The sequence below is a fragment of the Carassius carassius genome, chromosome 39, assembly GCF_963082965.1.
Source record: "Carassius carassius chromosome 39, fCarCar2.1, whole genome shotgun sequence".
Classification (NCBI taxonomy): domain Eukaryota; kingdom Metazoa; phylum Chordata; class Actinopteri; order Cypriniformes; family Cyprinidae; genus Carassius; species Carassius carassius.
Genome location: NC_081793.1, coordinates 24,266,253 through 24,291,872, shown reverse-complemented (window position 1 = coordinate 24,291,872; position 25,620 = coordinate 24,266,253). Strand labels below are relative to the sequence as shown.

Genomic DNA, 25,620 nt, shown 5'->3' with positions numbered 1-25,620 from the left:
ACTGGACAAAAATGCACCAAGTGGAAAAGCATGTTTGTAGAGTTGTGAAATGAAAACACTTCCTGTTGAGAGTAGAATACATGTGTATTAGCTTCAATATTTCAACCTATATGAAGAGAAATGAGAAGGGCAGCTCACCGACGCAAATGATGAATAACTTTCATTGGTAATACTAACTTTACAATAATGTTTAGTTAGTTAGCATTAATTCATAAAAGTTTTGTTCATAAATAAACCAACAAAACAAATGCTTTTAAAAATATGAAAAATGTTAAGAAAAATAAACGGGGAATAATAAAGTGGGATTAATAAAATGCTGTTATCAATTCTCATTACCTATTGCATTAACTAATGTACAGAACCTTGTTTAAAGTATTACCCATTAAGGCTTAAAAAATAAATAAAACAATACTGTTCCTGTAGGTTAGAATTTTTTTTTTACTCTTGAAAGGCATTCTCCAATGTGCCACACAGAGAAATCAATTTTAGTATTACATATTATTAGCAAAAAAAAAAAAAAAAAAAGAAAAGCAATCATTTAATAATTTTTCCATTTAAACAAAAATATTCTAAAAGGTACAAAAAGACGGACCCTCTTGAACGAGAACCAACCAACATGAAGTCATTCTGGTTCCCAAAGCTGATGACTTACACTAGATACATTAAACCCACATCAATGATTTACTATAAAACTTCACCCACTGTACATTCAAGACTCACGATTCCTACACTATCATTACTTCGGTTAACAAAAAAACGATAAAATAAAAGACCTTACTCAGCAGTATGCGACTATCTGGAGTGCTATATGGTTTGGTGTGGACTGAGAGAACTACATTCTTAAGCTACTGATTCTAAAGGAAGGGATGACAGAGGGAAGTTCTTCATCATCTCGATTAACCCACTTGCTTACTCACTGTGAGTGCTTAGCCCTGTTTTTCTTTGGAGAGCTCTGTGTGAAAGCCTGAAACACGTGCTGGTGTTTAAGAAAGGAGACTTGTGGATCTCCCTGGTGCAGCAGAGACAGAAGAGGCTTCATGCACCGGCAGGGCCACTCTGCCCTAAAAAAGGGTTACAAGAAACGAGAGCAGCCCCATACATGCTGGTAAATCTCAGTGTTAATGCTGCCAGTGTTAATAATGAGATTCTCCTGTCTGGAAACTTACCCTACAACAGCATACACAGATAATAACGTCAGATAGCCATACACACAGAGACGTAAGTTTATATCCCATGCTACAGACACCAAAAAGCACTGTTTGGGGTTGATGTGAGTGAGACTTTGGTAATAATGTGGAACCTGCTCCATGCAATCAATTTCCTAGTGACTGACAGTGTATATGGAAACAACAGAATGTTGTGTTTGATATACATCAGGTGAATGGAAGATATAAGAAATTACAGAGAGTGGAATTTAAAAAATAAAATGTCTTCATTAAAAACAAAATGACAACAACAAAATAAACTGCTAAGTCTTGCTCGGCATTAACTGCTGACACTCAAGTCACATGTCAGATTCCATCTAAGCAAGTGCCAGTACAAGAGCCAAAGCGAGTTTCACAGCCCACACGTGTCCTGTATGTGTGCTAGTGGTCACTGGAGTATCCACAGTCTATTGTCCTGTGAGTCCCATCAGTTTAAGGCTCTTAAGGCAAAGGACGGCACATACAGAGTGATAGAGAGAGACAGAGGGAAAAAATAAGGGAACAACGCTTCAGGGAAAGTTGGACAGGATTGGCTCATAGCTGGTGTACTATGCTGTCAGCGTGATGAATGGATACAGGGCCGTCTTGTCTCAGTCTCTGCCATTGAAAAGTCGTGCTAAGTGATCCGACCTCCTCCTCTTCATTCTCTTGTTCTTTAGCGAACTCCATGAAAACCTGCAAAATGGGTATACAATTACAGACAAGTACTGCAAAAGTCAGTTTTTCACAAACTAAATTTACATATACACATCTTTTTTTTCCTTCCGAATATTGAGACATACTTGTTCAAGAGTTGACTGGGAGAAGTTGTACTCCTCAAAGTTAAAGTTTTGTTTTGCTGTGAAGAAAAAGGTGAATGATCAAAACAGTATTTTTAATTCTACATAAAAACTGCGTAGTTATTATGATATCCATTTCTTACCATTTTCTAACTGGGCAAAAGACTTTGCTAGTGACTTCACATCTTCCATTGGGATTTTATACACCATCAGAGTGGCAAAACTGCAAAGATCCAACACACACACACACACACATTTGCATTTGTGGTTTACGGGGACTCTCCATAGGGGCAATGGTTTTTATACTGTACAAACTTTAATTTCTATCACCCTACACCAACCTTACTGGATATATTTGAATTTCATAAAACACTGTTTTGTATGGTTTTTTTAAGCCTTTTGTATTACTGGGACACAGGAGGTGTCCTCATAAACCATGTCTATGTTGCAGTGCTCATATCATTAAACACATTTGTGTCCTCATAAACCATATATACCAGTACAAACACACACACAAACACTTTTCTCACTCCCAGAGGTTTTACATTCTAATTTTGTCAATCTTATCTTATCTTATTCAGACACATCTTACCTGTCTTGACGAGCAGCGTGAGGAAATATCTTCAGTATCTCTTTGTGCAACAGTGCTACCTGCTGGAGACCCGTGAGCTCCTCCCTGAGATTAATCTCTAGGCTGTAGCCTCTCCCAAACTTCCCCTTCAGGTGCTGTATTGAGCCAATACATCTGCAGGGGGCAACATAACAAAATGTTACAAGCTTTCTAGTCTGCTTTACTTGCTTGCCCAAAATTCTCTTTAAGTGCATGTTAATCCATGTCATATTTAGCTGAGGCTTTTATCTGTTTTATAGTCCCACCTTAGTTGACCAGAAACCATGATGGCCACACGGTCACACACAGCCTCCGCCTCTTCCATGTAGTGGGTTGTCAAAAGGGCTCCTCGCTGTTTGTTCTTAAAGGCAGCACGGATCGCCCTCCTATTGAAAGGAACCACAGAAATGTTTTGCAGACATCTGTTTTATACGTACATGTGACATAGACATATATATACACACACACACATACATATCTATCTATATTATATATGTATCATAGCATTTAGAATACATGAGCTAAAATAACTGAACATATAGTAGAATATTTTACCACATGCGCTGTTTTGATTTGGGATCCATTCCTGAAGATGGTTCATCCAACAGAACTATCTGAGGATTTCCCAGCATGCTTAGTGCAAAGCACAGCTAGTATGAAAAAGATTTAAAAAAAAAATTAACCTAAAATCCACAACAAAATCTTATTTTGATAATGGCACTGAACTGAATGACTTGCCTTCCTCTTTAGCCCTGCAGACAAGTTTTTTGCCTGTTTGTAAAGATGATCCTTCAGCTCTAGAGCACTCACAACACTGTTAAAGACACACACACACACACACACACACACACACACACACACACACACTAGTTAAACCTTGAAGATTGCTTTAGTGGTCATAATGTAATGTAGAAAATCTGTTCACATGAAAAAAGTAATTATTTTAAGTCAATAGAATGCATTTAAAATTAGCATAAACTTTATATAAAAAAATATATATATAAACTTAAGTACTACTACAAATCCAAAAAACAGCTGTGGTGGTTTATAAAAAAATAATATATGCAGTGTTTAAAACCAGTTTTATTTTAAGATACTAGTAAATTGATTAAACGTGACAGTAAAGTTTTTTTTATTATTATTTATCAAAGAGTAATGGTTGCTGATAATTCAATAATCAATTTAATAAAATATATTAAATACTAAGAGCTCAACATTTAAGACTTAAAAAAATAAAATAAAAAATCTCTTACTGACAACAAGCCTTTGAATGGTAGTGTAAATGTAAAATGTATTTTTATTTTATTTTTTTTAAGATTTGGTACCGCTTGATGATGTTTGGTATATCACGCTGATGTAACCCCTTGATAGCAGCATAGATCTCCAGGTGCTCCTGTAGAGTGATTCTAGGCCACAGAGGGTTCACCTGAGGACAGTACCCTACATGCTCCAAGGGGTTTTCCACTGGTTGGAAGTCTGTGCCATAATCTCCCATCAGAATCTAAAAGTAAATGTCAAACTTTAGTCAGAACAAAATGAACTCATAACCAGCAAGAAACAGAGATTGAGCCCAAACCTGTCCAGCAGTGGGTTCAGTGTCTCCAGACAGCATGTGCATGATAGTGCTCTTTCCTGCTCCATTTGGTCCCAGCAGACCCAAAACCTCACCTGAGAACAGGCCATTTTTCATTGACATTTGCTTGCTCTATTAAAAATCATTACTTACAGTGCATTCAATCAGAGGCAGACTCCACCTTTGCGAACACAAAAGGAGATGTTCTTAGTGGCCACATTCCTTCTCTTGCTGAGTGAAAAGCCCTCCCTCTTGCCTTTGTACTGTTTCCTGAGGTTACTCACCACTACCACTGGTTTCTGGAAAAGTTTTCCATATTAAAAAGGTTATTGAACAATAACGTGATTTGAGACTCTTAAGACTCTACAATTTACAGAAAAGTGGGTCTATACCTCCTCACAGCACTGACAAGTTAGCGCCTCCTTCACTTGAGCTCTCTCCACCTGAACATCCTCATCCTCACTCATGTTCTCCTCTGGGTTTCGCTGAGCATTGCTCTTTGCTTGGGAGGAAATCCTGGAAAACAACAGATCAGAGATCAAGCCCTATTTCTTAGTGCTCTGGGTTCAACTAACGGACCTTAGAACAGAAAGCTCACACAGCGTCTACACTGGATGTGGCATGATACAACATAATTCCCAGACAGTAAATTACTGTCCATTATATTTATGATGTAGTGATACAAAATTCAAATGATTTTCATCAGTCGCTTTGTTTTGTCCAGTCTAGACAGACTTTAGCTGTTGCGGGGCGACGAGACAAATGTCGCATCCACCGTAGACACAGTGCAAGTAAAACTACATAAATGAAATTTTATTTAATTAATTTGATAGTTTTATTGTTCATTGTGCAGGAACTTATGAGTAATGTTAAAATTATGTGCAATTGATATGTTTAAAATAAAATAAAAGCAATAATAGATAATAATAAAATAATGTAGTATTTTAATCAGAATTCATTCTAATATGTGGATTTACTGATAAAGAAACCGTTCTTAATGGGACCTTGCTAACTAAAATTAATTTGTAAAAAAAACACACACACAAAAAAAAAACAACAACATGCCAGACCAGTACTTAAAAATAAAACAAAATAAATAAATCAGTAGTGTAAATGTAAAATAAATTAGTAAAATTATTTAAAAGTACATCTTTGTATAGGTTTAACTATTCAATAATAAATATTATTTTTTTTGCCTGTTCTTCCAGATTCACTTCCATTTTTTATTCAAATAAAGAATCAAAGTGAACTGGGCAAAACATGAGCTCAGATGTAGAACAACTTGTCTGCAATTTTATTCCAACCATTACTCCTGATCTGAGGCTTCAGGTAAAAATTAAGTCTGGCATGTAGTTTATTAAGACAGACCTGCAGATCTGGTCATTTTTCATGGTCTTCCCTCCATATCTTATCTCAAGACATCTCAGGATGAAGAGCATCAGAATACACTGGATATACGGCTACAGAAGACACAAAGATTCAGTGCAAAGAAGACATTATAAAACAGTTTGAGACAATAAAACGAAATTTACAATAACTTACAGACACAACAGAGATAAAGAGGTTCTTCCATGGAAAATCATCTTCATGAGGAGACTGAAGGAAGGTGGCCTAGAATGAAAAAGACTTGCATTAGGTTACATTAGGGATATTTCATCCATGTTATCAGACATTGAATAGGAGGAGTCCTGTAAGTAGTTAAGTTTTACCATGGTAATGCAGTTAAGGCAGCCCATTAGAGGGTAGAGTGGACTGAAGAAACACAGTGCATTGTGTAGGAGACGAGCCACAACAGGATTCTCATTCACAAGGGCCATCTGGACTATGGATGCAGAAACCACACACAACTATGGACAAAAAGAAAAAAAGAAATCGCTTTAATACCTTCCTACAGATATATTTGAATTTGAAAGATAATTTTCTGTGTTTTCACACCACTGGAAAGTTGGGAATTTTTTGAAGTCTCACCATCATGGAGACCACGGAGAAGAAGTCCCTATTGCTCTGGACTTTGACAAACATGAAGGATACGCAGTATGTGAAGAGAACCATGGCTGGAGCGAAACCAATCAGACACAGGGCCTGAAAATAGAATCAAGATAGTAGTTGAGCTGTTGTGATATGATAATGCTAATATCTGCTCTGCTCTGCTCTTTAAGCTTAAAAAAATTCTATTTTAGAAAAATGTAAAGGAAGCTGGATGTAGTGTTTTCTTACCACAGACAAGGTATTATAGAAGGTTAGCAGGTTTGTAGAATGGAAGGCAAACAGGGTGCTGGTCATACAGATTAAGATAAGATAATAGAAAGGGACATCAATAGCTGCCTGACCGCACCAGTACGCCGAAGGAACAAGACCAGAGATCCTCAGGGTCGAGCGACACTTCAACTGATAAAAAAAAAAAAAAAAAAGGTGAAGATCGAGAGGTTGCATTCAATGTAAAAATACTGAAATATTATTGAAGAGACAATTTGATAAAATCAAGCCTTTACAGCTGGTTATTTAAGGTGACCCCAGCGGTTTTGAAAAAGGCTTATGCTCACCAAGGCTGCATCAGAAATACATTAAAATCAGTAATATTATGAAATATAACAGCACTTTAAAATAACAACATTTTAAAATGTATTAAAACAGAACATTATTTCCTGTGATGCCCGAATTTTCAGCATCATTACACCAGTCTTCGGTTTCACATGATCCTTCAGAAATCATTCTGAAATGCTGATTTGCTTTTATCAGGAAATTTCAAAAGAACTGCCTTTATTTAAAATCTATATATTTTTTGTAACACTGTAAAATGTGTTTGTCATTTTTTATCAATTTAAAACATTCTTGCAGAAAATTAATAAAACTTTTTTAGTTAAAATAAAAAATTCAAACCATCATTACATGAAGTTAGAGCACAAATATATACCTCTTTGTCTCTTGTGTGGTCCATTGCAAAATAGGCTGGCATCCCTGCAGCCAGCATCCCAAGAATCACAGCCTCTATGTAAACCAGTGCATAGGACGTCTTATCAGGGATTTGCTAAAATGCAGGAAGAATAGAGCAGTTGACACTTACAAGAAACAACAATAGCAGTATTTATGTACAGTGACTTCAGTGTATTGATGCACTACACTCACATAGTCGAAGGGTTTAGTCCATGTTTTAATGTGTCCGGTGCCGTTAAAGCCCCTCAGGAGAGCGTTACTGAGCACATTGACAACCATAGGCAAGGAGTGCACTGTGGTACTGTTAAAAGCTAAAATGTAGCTAAAATCCTGGAATTGAGAAACAACGAGGGAGGACAGGAGGGTTAATAAAGTTTTCGAAGAACAGCAAGAGTTTCAATTATTTTTGAACTGAAAAATACAATAATTTCAGAACAATGCATTGTTGAGAAATGTATTTCTAAAACTAAAACTGTGGAGTATAAAAGTGTAGAGAGGCTAGCCAATTGTACTGGAAGGCTCACTTTACTGGATCCAGTCACGTTGATGGCGGCGCTGACAGGTGCAGCAGACATGTAGTCCGGTTTTTTCATCATTTCCACTTTAATGTCCTGAGACGCCAGATTTTGGATGAACCCTGACAGGTCAGAATCTACCACAACACACAGATTTTACATTAACCAAGACCTGAATTGTCAACAATTGTCAATATAATATATACAAGTATTATCACTGACCGGTGGAGTTTTGCACAAGCAGGCTGGTGGTGTATTTGCGAGGAGCCTCGTTGCGGTGCAGCAGGTATATAGGTGAAAACAGTCTTTCAGGAGAATGAATCTGAATGTTTCCCGTGGCCACGGACAGAATCAGCATTGCAGACAAGAAAACCAGGAACAGTGTTAAACTGGGTAAAAGAGAGGAGAAAAAATTATGACTTATAGCTTTGTATAACACATGCATCATATTGATTATTAAGATACTGTGACGTTGAGTATGGCCTGGGTCTGATTCAATATAAATATAAATGTAATTTTGGGTCTGCAAGAATTTTAAATGTGTTCTGAATAGTATGCGTGTACTGTGTACTACTGAAAGGCAAACATGATCAATTAGTACTTGGAAGCATTTGCTCACTTGTATATAAAAGGTTTTCTCTCTCTCTGTAGGTTGAGCATGTGCAGCCAAGCCACCGTGCTAAACTGCTGCCTCCAGAGGGCACGTCCGGTTACTGCATCCTGCCTGCTGTCTGAAAACGTCAGCAGCCGCTGGTCTGTCTCATCCATAGAGGACACGTCTCCCTCGTCTTCCAGCTTTTCTTGGTTAAACACACTGTAGTCTACCAATGAAGGAAAACACGAGTGGGCGTTATACCTCGAGCAATTCACTATACTGGTTCACTGAAATACTGATTAGTTTCATTAGTTTATGTCAAACAGTAAGATATTAAATAGCTGATCTTAAAACTGATATTTCGAACAGAGATGCTTTGAACCAGTTTAAGTAGGTGGATATCTTACCAGCCTTATCCACCTCTGCCTCTGCCTCCAGACGCAAGAATACATCCTCTAACGTTGTCATGGAGACACCGTAGTTAATGATACCCAGGTCAGGTCGACAGTCTAACTCCGCAAACAGCCCTGGAGTGCAATGTGAGTGAGACGAGAAGAGTTTAGAAACCATAGAAATTAATCTTTTTGGATTGCAAGATACAAGAAAAACTAACCACACACACCAAAAGAATTCCTAAAGTAACTGAAGCTCACACACACACACACACACACACACACACACACACACACACACACACACACACACACACAAACAAATAAAGTAAATAAAAACTATACATCTGTCATCATTTACTAACCTTCATGTCGTTCCAAACCCGTATGATTGCGTTCCATCAATGGAATAAAAGGGATTTTTAAAGAATATTCAGGTTTTTTCACTTTTCCATAAATGGAGTGAAAAACCCCAAGTCATACAGTTTTGGAATGATATGAAAGTGAATAAATCAAACTGTAAGCATGAAGTAAACACTCCACCGATACTTCATATGACAAGACTACAGCTATTAAAACAGCCCCAATAAAACACCACCGCAGTCCTGGTGAAAGCATGAAACAATCTGTTGCTCCGCAGGGCATATGGCAATGTGGTACATAACAGATGGTGACATGAGGGCAAATAGAAGCGAGACCTGGGAAAGTGTCCATGCTCTCGAAAGGCAATGTGAATGTAAGCTCAGCCTCTTGCTGCCTTGACAACTGAGCCTTGGGAACATGCTTCTTGACCAGTGATGTGATGTTCTCCACTTCACAGCCTTCAGTTACAGACATTCTAGAGGAGATTTAGAATGACAATGTTAATGTGGCAGCAGCAATGGGTGACAGGAAGAAAAGAAAAAAAAGTACATGTATTATGTACTTTTTATAGTACATAAGAACTCACCTAAGATGGTAGCCAACCCCACACTTGGTCTTCAGGTACAAAGAGGAACCAACACATTTCAGTTGTCCATGAGAGATGACAGCTTTACGATCTGCTTGACAGAAAATGAACAGAGGTGTGTAAGATTGAGACAAAGATGACTGATGGAAGAAAAATTAAAAATGATAAAAGTACCCGCAAGTATATCTGCCTCGTCCATGTAATGAGTACTGAGTACAGTGACTCTGCCTGCTTTACGGCTCTTCAGTAAGGACCAGACCTGGTGCCGAGACACTGGGTCCATACCAGCTGTTGGCTCATCCAGAAGGAGGATCTGATTCATAAGCAAAAGGACACTGAGGGAGAGGGATAAATAAGCAAACAAAAAGTCAAAGGTATAAGCCGTCAGAAATTTACCTTTGGGTCTCCGAGAATTGCTATGCCCACAGAGAGCTTCCTCTTTTGGCCTCCACTCAGGTTCTTTGCCTGAGCGTCCATAATCTTTTCTAAATCCAGATCCCTTAGAACTTTTCTTACCTTAAAAAGAAATGACAACAAAACAAAATTATGAAGGTAAATGGATGTTTCTGCCTTCATTGAAGATATTATCTACAACCCGAATTCCGGAAAAGTTGGGACGTTTTTTAAATTTTAATAAAATGAAAACTAAAGGAATTTCAAATCACATGAGCCAATATTTTATTGTATTTTATTATAAATCTCTGTGCGTAAGGGACAAGGCCGGAGACCTTTATTGGATGCCCGTGGTCTTTCGGGCTCTCAGACGACACTGCATCACTCATCGGCATGATTGTGTCAATGACATTACTAAATGGGCCCAGGAATACTTTCAGAAACCACTGTCGGTAAACACAATCCGCCGTGCCATCAGCAGATGCCAACTAAAGCTCGATCATGCAAAAAGGAAGCCATATGTGAACATGGTCCAGAAGCGCCGTCGTGTCCTGTGGGCCAAGGCTCATTTAAAATGGACTATTTCAAAGTGGAATAGTGTTTTATGGTCAGACGAGTCCAAATTTGACATTCTTGTTGGAAATCACGGACGCCGTGTCCTCCGGGCTAAAGAGGAGGGAGACCTTCCAGCATGTTATCAGCGTTCAGTTCAAAAGCCAGCATCTCTGATGGTATGGGGGTGCATAAGTGCATACGGTATGGGCAGCTTGCATGTTTTGGAAGGCTCTGTGAATGCTGAAAGGTATATAAAGGTTTTAGAGCAATATATGCTTCCCTCCAAACAACGTCTATTTCAGGGTAGGCCTTGTTTATTTCAGCAGGACAATGCAAAACCACATACTGCAGCTATAACAACAGCATGGCTTCGTCGTAGAAGAGTCCGGGTGCTAACCTGGCCTGCCTGCAGTCCAGATCTTTCACCTATAGAGAACATTTGGCGCATCATTAAACGAAAAATACGTCAAAGACGACCACGAACTCTTCAGCAGCTGGAAATCTATATAAGGCAAGAATGGGACCAAATTCCAACAGCAAAACTCCAGCAACTCATAGCCTCAATGCCCAGACGTCTTCAAACTGTTTTGAAAAGAAAAGGAGATGCTACACCATGGTAAACATGCCCCGTCCCAACTATTTTGAGACCTGTAGCAGAAATCAAAATTGAAATGAGCTCATTTTGTGCATAAAATTGTAAACTTTCTCAGTTTAAACATTTGCTATGTTATCTATGTTCTATTGTGAATAAAATATTGGCTCATGTGATTTGAAAGTCTTTTAGTTTTCATTTTATTAAAATTTAAAAAACGTCCCAACTTTTCCGGAATTCGGGTTGTAAATACTTAACCAACTGAAGGTTTTTCAGAAAGTCAGTAAAACTTTTTTTTAATTTTTTTTATTCAGAGTGGACCCATTAAATTGGTCAAAAGTGACAGTAAGGACTCTGTAAGGACTTGCAGATTACAAGATTTCGATTTCAAGTAAACGCTGTACTTTTGAATTTTCTATTCAAAGAATCCTGAAAGAAATGTATCACGATTTTCAAAACAAATCTGCATATTAGAATGATTTTTGAAGTATCATGTGACACAGAAGACTGAAGTAATGTCTGCTTTGCCATCACAGGAATAAACATTTTAAAAATAAATTAAAATAGAAAACAGTTATTTTTTTAATCAAATAAATGCAGCCCCCGTGAGCATAAGAGACTACTTTCACAAACATTAATAAATAAATAAAAATTCCAAATAAATGTTAAAAGAAAATCTAAAAAACTTCTATAAATTTGAGGTCATTGTTGCTTTGTATAATGAATGTAATTAAACATGCAGAGTGGATTTGATGTCAAATCAGCTCTTTTGATGCATTATAGTATGAGGTTTGCTTTTGAATTTCCCATACAAAGAGTCAACATGCAGTCAGATGATGTGGTCTCTAGATCCACTGGGAGTTCCTACCTCACTGTCAATATCAGAGGGCAGGATCCCTTTGATGGCAGCAAAGATCCTCAGGTGTTCCTCTACAGTGAGCACATCAAAGATGATGTTGAACTGGGGACATATACCAACCAGCTGTTTCATCTCGGCCCCTTCTGCTATCTCTGCCACAGGGGTGCCATAGATGGTTGCCGTGCCTATGCATGAAATACAAAATAACAGAATTGTGAGTGTAGAAGTACAACTACAGTTTTTGCAAGGTATAGAGACCCAGTAAAATGTATTGACAAAAAAATTCTAAATTAGCAGCTATGCATTACATGTCTGACCTTCTGTAGGGGGGCAGATGCCACACAGGATGTTCATGAGTGTGGATTTTCCTGCTCCACTGTGACCCAGCAGGGCAGTGATCTGACCCTCATAGATGTCAAAAGTCAAACCTTCAGATCACAAACAGACAGAAGACAATACATTCACCAACATATTAGAGCCATAATATGTCTCCTCATAAACTACACTTTTAAAACCAAGTCAACATCAAGTGCAGTATGGGACGATTTAGAACTATGGAAGTAAAAAGGGTTGCAAATACAATTATGTGCTTATTAGAAGCATTTTTTCTAAAGTATACAAGAAGTAATTCAGTTCTAAAATCCATAAGCGCTGAGCAAGAGGATGAATACACTATTTGTAACAAACAAGGAAATGTCACGATTTGGACACAGGTGGGAAGTCTCACCTCTCAAAGCTTCCACTTTGGTGTCTTTTTCGCTGTAGATTTTACGGATATTGCAGATCCTAACAAGAAAAAAATAAATAAACACGGAAATGAATATTAAATGGTTGTTCTGGCTGCATGCCAACTCTCTTGAAGTCCAAATCTATCCATGCTTTGAAGGATTTTAACATACATCAGCTCTTAAAACATTGCTCCCTTTCCCCAAACTGCATTACTTCACTGGTCTGCAAATACAGACTAGCCTTTGTAGTTTGTAGATAAAGATACTTTGAGAATAGAATATAATTTATGAAGGGGGGGGGGGGGGGGGGCATGAATTTTGAAACAAAATTTAACTTATTGTTTTTGTAAAACAATTACCATATTTTTCGGACTATAAGTCGCACCTAAGTATAAGTCGCATCAGTCCAAAAATACGTCATGAGGAGAAAAAAAAAAAAAACAATTCGCACTGGACTATAAGTCGCATTTATTTAGAACCAAGAGAAAACATTACCATCTACAGCCGCGAGAGGGCGCTCTATGTTTTCAGGGATAGACTACAGGAGCACTGAGGAGCATAGAGTGCCCTCTCGTGGCTGAAGACGGTAATGTTTTCTCTTGGTTCATGTCAAATTAATTTTGATAAATAAGTCGCACCTGACTTCAAGTCGCAGGACCAGCCAAACTATGAAAAAAAAAGTGTGACTTATAGTCGGGAAAATATGGTAAAATGCTGTGCAAATAGTTGTGGACCACTGAAAAAAATTTTTGGGGTCAAGTCCGCACCTGATAACCTCTTTTCCTCTAAACTCAGAAGAAATCGCCTCCACAGATTCATCATTCACAGGGGTTCCGTTCACCTCGCCCTCGTACACAGAGCTCACCTCCACATAACGCTTCCTCCGCTTTGACCAATAGGATGGCTGTAGGAAGTACAGCACTGAGCGCCTTGTGCCAAACTCGCCTGAAGGAAGAAATGGTCATATATGTAGGAAGGTCACAAACGCCTCCATCCCAGTTAAGTAATAACACAGATTTGCGTGTATTCTTTACTGCAGCCACATGGAATCTGCACATGTTTTTTTAACCTTTTAAGAGAACAGACTATCCCATTTACAGTATAAACTAACACATTTTTGAAGTGTTCAGCTAGAAAGGTGTGCTAGTGCAATCTTCCTTTTGAGAAAATTATTAATATTTTGTGGTCAATAAAAAAAAAATCTTGTGTATCAAGTATCAAAATCGTTTTTGGAGCCACATTACATGGACTGTGACCAAACAGTCTTGTTTCCAGGCTGAGCAAATGACTTTGCATTGGAATAAATTTGCACACGATGCCTAAATATAAACTCTGTTAAGAAGTGGAATTCTACTAAAAACACAAAGATGATTTCTGTTGTGCTAAATGGTTTATGAAAAATGCTTTGACTCTAGTCACCTGGTAAGACTTGGTCCAGGTACATGGCTAAAAGCAGATAGAGAATGCAGTCCAAGAACAGCATGACCATAGGAACATAGAGGGCATGAGGACCATTGCCCAGAGAGGAAAACACTGCACCGTCCCCCTGAGCTTCCAGATACACCACCTACACAGACACACAAAACCTTCCAGAATGTACACTCCATTTCATATATGGGATTTTTGACTTACTACATACAGACCATAAACTTCTGAATGGTAGTATATGATTTAAAAAATATATGTTTTTTACATACTGTAACTGTTTTCTATTTATTACATTTCAGTGTCACATGATGCTTCAGAAATACTTCTAATATGTTGATTTGGTGGCCGAAAAAAATTTCTGATTATCTATGCTTATATCAATTGTGCCGCTTTTTTTTTTCCATATTTCTTTGATTAAAAAAAATAAAAGAATAATAATAAAAACAATAAAAAGTTTTAAACAACAGAATATATTTGAAATAGAAATCTTCTGTAGCATTATAAACATCGTTATGGTCTCTTTTGTTAATTATAGTGCATCCTTGCTGATTAAAAGTATTAATAAAAAAAAAAAAAGAACAAAACAAAAACCTCACTGTTCTTATATGTGTTTCTTGGCAAACAGTCCTATAACCTAGGTGACTCCATTTAAACCATAGAGACCATGGAGTGTGTTTGTGGAAAAGTGTGTTACCTGGGCGATGCCAATAGAGAAAGCGCTGGGAGACAGAAGGCAGAGGAGCCACACAGCTGACTGTGGGAAATCTCTCATCAGCACAGTGAAAAGAGACAGGCATCCGAACACCACTGTCAACATAGAGCCAACTGTACTTGCAAACTTGGGCTTCTTAAACAAAGGGGTCAACATGAAGGAGAAGAAAATCTGTGGGATTAAGAAATGAGAAAATTAAGTCTTGAGGTTACCCAATTAAAATGTAACATTCCTGGTTTCATTGTGATTGATTCCTCAATGAGAGAGATAGAGAGAGACAAAAAACTCATATTTTTTATTTAAATCTTTCACATAGGCACCACTTTTCACAATACTATTAATTCCCAATGGATAAAACCAAGACCTGTACTGCATTTGGTTCTTGTCGAATATCCTGCTGCATTCAGAAATATCACATTATGGAAATAACTTGCAAATGCGGTTTCATTTCTTGAAGAAAAATACACTTTACTGCTGACAACTTTGTAGCAAATGCTTTCTTAGGAAAAGCAAGAAGAAAAAAAACTTGCATTCTGTCAGATATTTTACCAGTACAGTCACACCCTGCTGAAGCAAAAGAAAACCAACGCAGCAAAAAGCAATTTAGCCTTAGAAAACGAAAACTGATAACATATTCATTATAAACTCAGATTAGTCTGTCACTCACATGTCTTATCTCACTCTAGGCAGAAATCAAGACTTGAGGCCAAATGAGTGCACAGCCATTTAAATTGCTTTGCACTCTCTAAAACCTTAGAATCGGTATTGTTCAGGATGTGACTGGAGGGTTGCTAGGACTTACAGAGGATATTCCATAGAGGAAAATGAGAAGGAAGATGACAAAGAAGTTGCTGTTGGAGAACAGGGGTGTGCAGGTTGCTATAACAGCCATTAGAATTGACATGGTCGTCACTAGTGCAGCATAGAGAAGGCCCCATGAAAGCCTAAAGAAAGCAAAAGAAGAGTTTACAAATGGACCATTTTTACATTTAAATTGGCTATGAATTACAATAGGTCCTGTTGAGAGCACACTCACCAAAAGGCAGAGTCATACAATCCCATCATGCCCATGGTGTCTTTAAGGCGCTGCTCTTTTTCAGCTGCCACATTGACAATGAGGAAGGAGACAAAGGGTGTAAACGCCAACACTAGGTATATGGAGATCAGTGCGTGAGGGAACTTCTGGACCTCCACCGAACCCGGATGTCCCATCATCACTGCACGCACTTTTAATTCATTCCACACCGGACGTTTGGTCTTCATCTGCAAAAGAATGAAGACAATATTATAAAAGCAAAAATCATGTCAAAAAGAACTCAGCAGTGACTTCCTATTACCATTAATGCACTGTAAAAAATGTATATCATAAAACATTGTAATTTTAAATAGGGATGCATCGGAATGTAATCGAAATAGGCCGATAATGGCTTAAAATGCAAATATCGGCATTGGCCGATATGAAAAATTATGCTGATATGCCTTGCCGATAAGATGAGTAACTCACATGTGCTCAGGGTGTCATAGTGATAAGATAACATAAGCAGTGTGGTCATTCTTGAAGCTAATTTTTTCCTGAATGATGATTAGATTCATTGTTTTGAACATTTAATCTGAGAATGCCAGTACAGTACGATGCATCCTGTGTGCAATAGAGTCAACAGTTCCTAGTGCATGCAGCAGTGGCAGCCTCCTCCGGGTCCTAATGCCCGTCCCGTGAGGCACTTTACTGTTAGCCTACTTGTAATAAAATGAATGTAAAATACAGAAATAACATTAAGACTGTGTTTCTGATTAAATAAAGCAGTAATTGATGTCATAAAATCTATCATATATTTCTCTACTATTTTGAATGAATAACGCAGCAACTGCGCGTCTCGTGGGCTAGACTAACAAAACATTAAAATGCAACAACATCCCTTACATAATCATCACCGCATCTCATGCGGCATTTGTTTGTACTTTTTTTTGCATTCAAATGCACACGTTTAAATATTCTTTTTTTTTTTTGCTTCTTCACAATCTCATCACAGCCCTCAATTAAGCATGTGTTCCTGCTCTGTGAACTAGATCGAACATTTTTACTATCGTTACTGAAGAAGGTGTACCATGGATAAATATCGATACAGTTTTATTGCCCAGGCCTTGCAAAAACCCAAATAAATGTTGTCGTTTTCTTTAGCTTTCTTTTAAAGAATTCTACCAAAAACGTACATTACGGCTGTACACAACAGCACAACAGTTTTCAAAATTGATAGTAATCAAAAAAAAATGCTGCTGTAAATCAGCATAGAATAACTTTTAAAGGATAATATGATCATGTAAAGACTGGAGTTATTGCTTTTCAAAATATTTTTACTGAGCACAAACTTTTAAATGCTAGTATACTCAGATACTTCAGCAGGCAGATGTATACACTGCATATTAACGGCTAAAATGCTTAAATTCTGATCAGTTTTCATCCATGCCATTTCAAACCTGTATAATGGCAGCATCAATAAGTGACTGCAGCCGTATGAATCCAGAATACCAGTAGTTGGCAGCCCGACAGTTGACATAGTTTGTGTAACAGCTTGCTGTGGAACAGAGGAAAGAAAAACAAAAAAACCTGTCATACTCGTTCCTTCCATTATAGATCAAACGGTTGCAAAGTTAATGTCATTTACATTAAAAAGGAGGTCTCTAATTAATCAAAGAAGAAGCTAAATCAGGTGCCACAGCTGCTGTGGCTTTATGATATTAGCACAGAGTTATACTCACTTATGGATTCAGTGAAGTCACTAGGCAGAGGGAGCTGGTTGTATGGGAATCGCAGACGGTACGACAATGGATCCAAGAAGACCACTCCTACAAATCCATCAGGTTCATAGAGACTGGCATTCTCCAAATCTTTCTCGGTGGAGAACATCTCTAATCGCTCATTCATAGCTGAGGATTCAATACCCACAAACAAATACAAAGAAAAGCACACAGTGGGTCTACTTAAAAAAAAAAAAAAAACAGCAGAATCAATGCTACCTCACCATTAATTAGCAAAGCATTCAGTAACATACAATATATACACCATGCAATACCTTTGAATTATGCATAAATGTTATAGATCAGTGTAATAGTTTTCTGATTTTGTTAAACTAAACATCAACATTTTTTGGTTTGTTTTGGTTTAATTTAAAGAAAGACACCAATAAAATTGACTTACACAGTTCCCGTGCCACCTCTTCCATGATGTGATTGGTGACATTGTTGATGGGGGTGTAGCCAAGACCTTTGATTGACAGGTCCCGTTCGTACTCCAGCTCCTTAGTGCTGATACTGCCGTATGAGACATGAGGGTTGAGGGTGCTAATTAGGATGAGGAGGCCCAGGAGCAGCAAAGGCAAGATCAGCTCCTGCAAAAAAAAAAAAGAAGAGGAACAATTCAAATTTGACATGGAAATATACATAAAAAACGAAAAAAACAACTAATTATACAATTTAACAAATTACTATACCTTCCAAAATATGGTCAAGATATATTGTGTACAGCACAGAAAAAAAGGATATCCATACTGTCATGTTCTCAAAGCTACAGCTCTTGATTTACTGCCTCAGGGAGGCCATAAACACAAGAAGAGTGCCAGTGAGGGTGTCCAATCATCACTCTGGGTTTATTTGCTAGACCATGACATGAGTTTAGCTTTTAATGTGCCTGGAGGATGTGCACTACAATGTTTGTTGCAAAAAGTTCTGGCAAATTCATTTCAAGACCACACTGAAGAAAGTAACTGATTTCATGTTTACAGAATTTCAATACTGGATTCTCCCTTAAAATCAAGACTATACTATTATAAATGTAAAGTAAAATATGTGAAGCCCACTATAACCAAGAACTCTGAACAATACAACTTGCTTCACCATCTCCACCTCCAGGAGATGAAGATCGTTGGCAAAAATCCCAAACATGACTACTTCATAATGCAATTCATTTTGTTCCATTTCCAACCGCTTACCATAATGTATCATAACAATTTTCCTTTTACGGTGTCGGTTTAAAAGTACTTTAGTATTGATGGCAGGTGCTGACATGAACTAGTAGAACACCCACCCATTAACAGCCTTTTAATTCTGAAAGACTCTTATATGGCTCATCAAGAAACAAACAGGAAGCAGAGAGCCATTAAAAATACATAAAAGAATTACCTTACATAAAAAAAAAAAAAATACATGACCACATCAACAGATGAGAAAAGGGAAATGACTTGGAGGATTTTTTCTTTTCTCTTTTTGAGTCAAAGCGGAGAATAAACAACCTGCTGGGCAGTAAAGAGTCAACAGAGTGGAAGGAAGAAGATTTCATCCAGATGTAGGGGAATTACAACAGATCAGTGGTATTAAGACAGCTATGTCTTGTGATTTTATAAAGCAGTCTAGGTAACTAATTTTGCACTGCTCATTTAACATTGACCAGAAGTGTTGTACATACATTTAACAGGAATAATCCCATTGGAGGAAAAAGGGTTGTGATCAAGGCCACATTTAGAAAGGTCAGGGATCTTTGAACAGACTGCAAGGGTTTCTGCAGGTCTTTAAGAGTAAGTAAAGATATTAAGAAACACAACAGGGCAGCATGATAACTTTTATTTTAATTGTGATTATGATTTCTGCTTCTCTCCATCTATCAAAGGGGTCATGAACTGAGAAATAAAATGTCCCTTGGACTTTCGACATAACAGGTCAATGTGCTTTAAAAACATTATGTAAGTTTAAAAATTCTAAACTTTCTTATTAGTTTAAAAACGGCTTTTACTGAAACGAAACTCAGAAAATGAACTGAATTGTGGCAAAAGCCCACCTCTGCAGAAGAAGATCAACTCCTACTTCTACATCAGTACTGTCAGGGATTTGTTGCATCAATCCATTCCACACCCAGTATAAAGAATGAGAATGTGACGTAACGCTGCATTGAGCTCTGGGAAACTGCTTTGTTTATCCGCCATACTTACATGATAGAGGTGCCTTTCTGCTATTGAGTTTAAGGCAATATTTGATTGTCGTGATTGTGAAAAATGTCACCGGTGTGTATCATCGAGAATTGCAATAGTAACTCAGATCATCGTTCTGAGAGAAAACTGGACAATGCAGTTTGTTTTTTCACCCTCTCTGTGTGTAAAAACACCAAGGGAAGGAGGTCGCGGAGAAGACACCGAATGGTAAATATGTTAATGTCACCGATTAAACCCACTGACTCTCACTCAATAAAAGAATCTCATTGCTGTGTGTTTTTGGAAGTTCTTGTTGGTTTAATGGTTAACATTACTTATTTTTTTTGCGGGCATGACTATCTGAATTAGTAGAACTTGAACAGGAGACTTTCTAAAATGCTTTAAGTGGCTTAATGTACCAAGACAGTGATAAAGACAAAACTGTAAAGTATATACTATGTGCAGATATGCATACAAGCTCAAAATGTGATCGCAATGTGTTTATTTTCGCGTTAAGCATTTTCCTCTCATATAAAGAATTTGCTTAATGCACCGAGACCGTACACATCTTACTTATAAAGCATAATGTGCAGAAAAACAGATGAGCCCAAAATATGAACTTTACTATCACTGTCTTAATCCATAAGCGCTTTCTGCATTACAGTTTTCTAAATAGAGAAAAACGCTTTACGTTTAATGTCGCGTTACTATTCATCTATTCTACTATTCATCTGTCTTTCAGCATCACTGTCTCAGTACATTAAACCAGCATTTTAAAATGCTACAGAACTGTTCACAAGCTCCTAGGGATTTGATTTTGCTTTTCATTTGTTGAATTAAATAGTAAAAGTATAGTGAGTTTGTGAATGTGACCCACAATCAATGATTCTCATCCGTGGTCATGAAAAAAATTATATTCATAATGACAACAATTATACTTTTTCATTAAAGAATTTCCAATAAAGAAATTGATCAACTTTTGTCAGCTTGTTGAACACACACTTTTATTTGAATAATCTGTCATATGATGGCTAAAGCAGCAGCGAGCATCCAGCGGGCGACACGGTTTCCATGCTAATCAGGTAACATTAATCATTGTAAACCGAATTCTACAAAACCTATGAGGAAAAAAATCTAATCATGGAGTGTGATAAAATAGTTTCTCTTCCTTGGAAACAGTACAATGAAGAATGAGTGATTCTTTAACTTAAAGGCAAAAACTAAACAAAAGATAAGCAGTTATCCTTATATAGAATTAGAAGTAATCATGGGAACAGATAGTGTATACTGTTAATATGCCAGCACCTTCCCGAAATGCAATGTGGAATGAAAAGATCATGACATAACTGCTCATTCTCTATTGACAGAATTGGCAATTATTGTTGTCTATAGTTGCGGTGCGCTGCTCATGTCCAGTGTACACAAGGTGAAATATGAAAGAGCTCCAGATTGCTTCAGTGAAACTTTTATTTTGCTTTACTTTACTACGGATTCATTTTTTAACAAGACCGTATGATCCAGGCTTTTCAGAGATGCTAAAAACAACCAATGATGTAGCGCCGAGTCTGACTAGAGTGGATCCAACAGTACCGTATTTTCCGCACTATAAGACGCACTTAAAAGCATTTAAATTTCTAAAAAAAAAAAAAAAAACTACCTTATATATGGATCAAGGCGCTCTGTCAAAATGTTGACATTCCCTTTAGCACAGCTCCATCTAGTGGATGCATAATAAAACCCAGTCAAACGTTTGACTGCAGTATCTTCTATTCTATGTGCCTTATAATCCGGTGCGCCCTATATATGAAAACAGTTCTTAAATATGGCCATTCATTGAAGGTGCGCCTTATAGTGCGGAAAATATGGTAATGTCGCAACACATAAGTGTGAGTAAATGTGTTTTTACAACTACTGCATTGTCTATTCCTGACCGTTTGATATATAATAGCATTCATACGTTTTTAACTCAAAAGACCCATGTTGTTTTCAGAGCACACACGTCACAGCAGCATCCATCTGTCATTTTAATAATAGAAACAGTTAGCCAATCAGAGCAGTGCGCGTTTACTTGCTAGTTTTGATTGTACCCCACCTATAAAAACAGACTGTTCTGCAGAGAGGCTCAAAAACAGAATAGAACATAGCCTACTACTTCTAAAATATGATGTTTGTTTGATGTAACATCACACTAACATTATATGTGAACCTCAGAGAACATTATAAAATAATAATAAACAATACCGTTCATGACACCTTCTGTGATATCAGCCAATTTGTTCTCTTTCACACAGTTGCTGCGAATACATCTGCGACCAAACCATGCAAGTTGACATTCTTTTGATTCGTGCTTGTGCGAAAGTGCAACAACTCTGACGAAATGTAAAAAAAAAATTATAATGATATTTATATTTTTGGAGCAAAATAAAACAGTTTAACCATTATTTTCCAGCCCTTGTACAGAATGTGTTGTTAGCAACCAATGTTGGGAACGTTACTTTAAAAAAGTAATTAGTTATAGTTACTCACTACTTGTTCCAAAAAGTAACTGAGTTAGTAACTGAATTACTCTATAATAAAAGTAACTCGTTACCAGGGAAAGTAACTATTTGCGTTACTGTAAAAAAAAAAAAAAAAAAAAGTTGCTATATGTCAAAGAATTTTTTTTTTTTTGCAGTTTTAACAAGTAAGTTGAAATAAGTAGAACAGACAGGTGTTCGTACATAACTTTCGAGATTTATTGCACGCCAACAGACAGCAAGAGTTTTATCCTGCACTCTTTGTAAGAAAAGTGTTTTTGGCCACTAGCTTTGTAGATGCGTGTGTCACACATTACATGCACGTTCTTGCCTTTGACTACAATGAATTTGAAGTAGTGCTAATATCTCCACCTTGAAAATGCCAACGTTTCATCGGATTGCTACTGACTCGCCATGTCTGCTGCTGCTGCGAATCTCTGTGTAGCTGTTGCGTGTGTGTGACTGTGTGTGTTTGGCGCCGCTGGCGCGTGTGTGTAAAAACACTGGCTCTGATTGGCTACCATGAAACACATGACTCTGCCTTAGCCAATCATAATCGCTTATCTCGTTATTAACCCACCTGCTCACTCGCTGTGTGAGCCAGTGGTGCATTCGGATTGCATATTAAATCAATGCATAGTAACGCACCGCATTTAACGTTCAGTAACGTTAACGGCGTTGTAACGACGGGAAAAATAATTAGTTAGCTTCACCCGTTACTGAAAAAATAACGTCCTTAGCTAACGCTGTTCTTTTAAACGCCGTTATTCCAAACACTGTTAGCAACACTTCAAAGTTTGCAAATACAATGTCCAGCCAAATTCCAATACTTTTTAAATTTATTTTACCAAAAAAATAAAATAAATAAATTGTTTGAACAGCTCTGCTCCCAAGTGCAAGAATATGGAAATAACTGATGTTGAAAGTGATATTCTACCTCAGATTTTTGTCTTGTTTTCGAGTGCAAAAGATTCTTAAACCAAGACTTGATTTAAATCTTTAATCAATTTATTTGAAAAGCAAAAGTGCATAAGACAAGAAGTCTTATTTTCTGTGAACCTGATCAAAATTAAGTGGGTTTAAGAATTAAAAAACAACAAACCAATGGGAAGTTTTCATAACCATTTTTTTCTTAGAATTTCTAAGGAATCAAGGCTGCATTTCTTAATTAAAAAAAAAAAAATAAAAATAAAGAAAGAAAACAAGACAAAAATACTGAGGAAGATATACATTTTTACAATGCATGCAACATTTAATGCCATGATTTTATGAATTTAAGACTTTCTTCTATGATTTAAGACCTTGATTTGTGAAAGGGTGAATTAAGACTTTAAGACCTTTTAAAATCTGCAAAACCTCTGGATTGAAATGGTCACTTCACTTCCAAGAATTCCTTGAGAAGCATATGCGGTATAAACTTCAGAAGGAGCACAAAACCAGCAAACAGAGGAAATGTACAAAGGCATTAAATGTTCAGAATATCTGAAGGGGCAAAGAAAGGATGTGAGTGACAGAAGAAAGGCACCTGGAGACTCTGTTGTTTGGTCCTCCATTTGATCAGCAGGTTTTTGTAGAGCAGGCTTCTCGTCTGATGCCAGACTCCGGCATCTCTTTTGGTTATGGGCTGCATTCTTCCAGCATGCTTCAGCTGACTGGCACATGGATCAGACACAGCTGCAAAACAACAAATAGCCTTCTCATTTATAAAAACAATAAATACAATAACAATAATTGCTTTGAATTTGTCAGGCCAACTTTAGGGTGTTTCTTCACAAGTCATAGTTCATACTGTTCAGCAAGCAGAGCTAAGATAAGATATGACAGTATGTGATAATGTCTATATATATCTCTCTTTTTGGAATGATCCCATATTATAATCAGAATTTTCTTTGTCAGTGGAATGCGTTGCATCAATATTCACACTTCTATAATTAATCTTAAGGTAATGACATTAAAATTTTGATAATGATTCAGAAGAATTAATAACTATAATTTTGTTGAACTTCATGCTTTATTTAATACTGTATTAACAATACAATATTTAATGTACAGAAGACAAAAGCCCACTTTCGCCACTGATTAATGAAAACAAATAAAGAAATACAAAAAGGTAATTATCAAATATTATATATAATTTTAACTTTTTTCCTTCCATTTTTAAGATTTTGCTCATTAATCTGAGTTTACATTTAGCAAGGTTATTATTATTATTATTAAATTCCGTGGCTGAAACAGTAGACACTAAAGTAGAATATATATAAGAATTGTTCCCCCCACATATGCAACTATTAAACTTTCTAAAACTTTTTTAAACATTGTCCGCAAAGCTCCCCATGTCATGACTGATAACATTATGTCAATACTGATTTTGAAGCAAAGAGAAGGGGAAAAGAGAGTACAAAGGTAACAGCAGATAAGAATGCATTAGAGAAAGCAGCCTGTAAAGCGTTACAATGTGCTGCCAACTACCTATAAAACAGGTAAGAAAAAAACAAAACAAAAATAGGAAATATTTTACGCAAAATGTCACTGCGCGTGCAGGAGGTCTCGTGCACCCGACTTGTAGCGCGTGCTCGCGTGCGCGCGCGGTGCAGGTCAATAACGAATGGGTTGGGCTTTTACTCCTTCTTTTAAAAAAAAAAAATTAAAATAGAATACGTGTTTTTCTAATGTACCTGTAATACTAGAACCAAATGTGAAAACTGTCGATAAAATAATGAGTTTTGTTCGCTGCGGTCTGGAAGTAAACACTGATAGCTAATGCTAACTAGCTAACAGCTTTCCCTCAAGCTTAAACAAGGAAGTGCACTTACGTATGAAATACATTAAGACATGTCTTTCCTTTCCTCCAAATTCGCTGTATCCTTTCCAAATAAATATCCTTTAGCAAATAAATAGGGAAGAAATCCAGGACGGCGTTATCAACACTACTTGCGCCTCTGCCATCAGCTGGACCGACCAGTTCTTCAACCAATCAGCGCAGCGCTGCAAGTTACGAGACTCGTGATTCGTCGGAGTCAAGCAAACCAATCACGAGCCTCAGAACTTGTAGGACTTCGCTGATTGGTTGTGTAGTTTGTGTTTGACGTCATCAACACACCTCCGAACCCACCTACTGTTGACCTACAGGTCTATATTAATTACATATCATATATCATATCATATTATATTATACCCCTGACCTCACCAGCTGTTGACCTACAGGTCTACATTATATGATAAAACATATTATGCATATGTGCTCTATAGTTATATTTAATTTATTTTATTTACCAATTTATTTTTTACAATATGTTTTAAATTGTATACCCAGTTTAGATAGCAATT

At 37.1% G+C, this 25,620-nt stretch overlaps 1 protein-coding gene across 1 annotated transcript; it reads right to left on the bottom strand.

The window, feature by feature from the left end:
* Positions 1–1,199: 1,199 nt before the first annotated feature.
* On the bottom strand, positions 1,200–25,300 carry abca5 (ATP-binding cassette, sub-family A (ABC1), member 5). Its single transcript, XM_059531338.1, has 39 exons — positions 25,107–25,300; positions 23,819–23,967; positions 18,016–18,205; positions 17,577–17,744; positions 17,295–17,392; positions 15,856–16,082; positions 15,622–15,763; positions 14,802–14,990; positions 14,099–14,246; positions 13,447–13,624; positions 12,679–12,737; positions 12,269–12,379; positions 11,961–12,136; positions 9,949–10,068; positions 9,727–9,865; positions 9,553–9,643; positions 9,302–9,441; positions 8,619–8,738; positions 8,236–8,437; positions 7,839–8,005; positions 7,626–7,753; positions 7,294–7,431; positions 7,082–7,195; positions 6,385–6,555; positions 6,136–6,249; positions 5,877–6,014; positions 5,710–5,778; positions 5,536–5,627; positions 4,560–4,683; positions 4,349–4,466; positions 4,171–4,262; positions 3,920–4,095; positions 3,333–3,408; positions 3,150–3,244; positions 2,861–2,980; positions 2,577–2,729; positions 2,128–2,207; positions 1,988–2,043; positions 1,200–1,880 (listed from the first exon to the last, which is right to left on the bottom strand). The coding sequence occupies exons 1-39, from the start codon at positions 25,117–25,119 to the stop codon at positions 1,740–1,742; spliced, it is 5,022 nt and encodes a 1,673-aa protein (XP_059387321.1). The 5' UTR covers positions 25,120–25,300; the 3' UTR covers positions 1,200–1,739.
* Between the last annotated feature and the right edge of the window lie 320 nt (positions 25,301–25,620).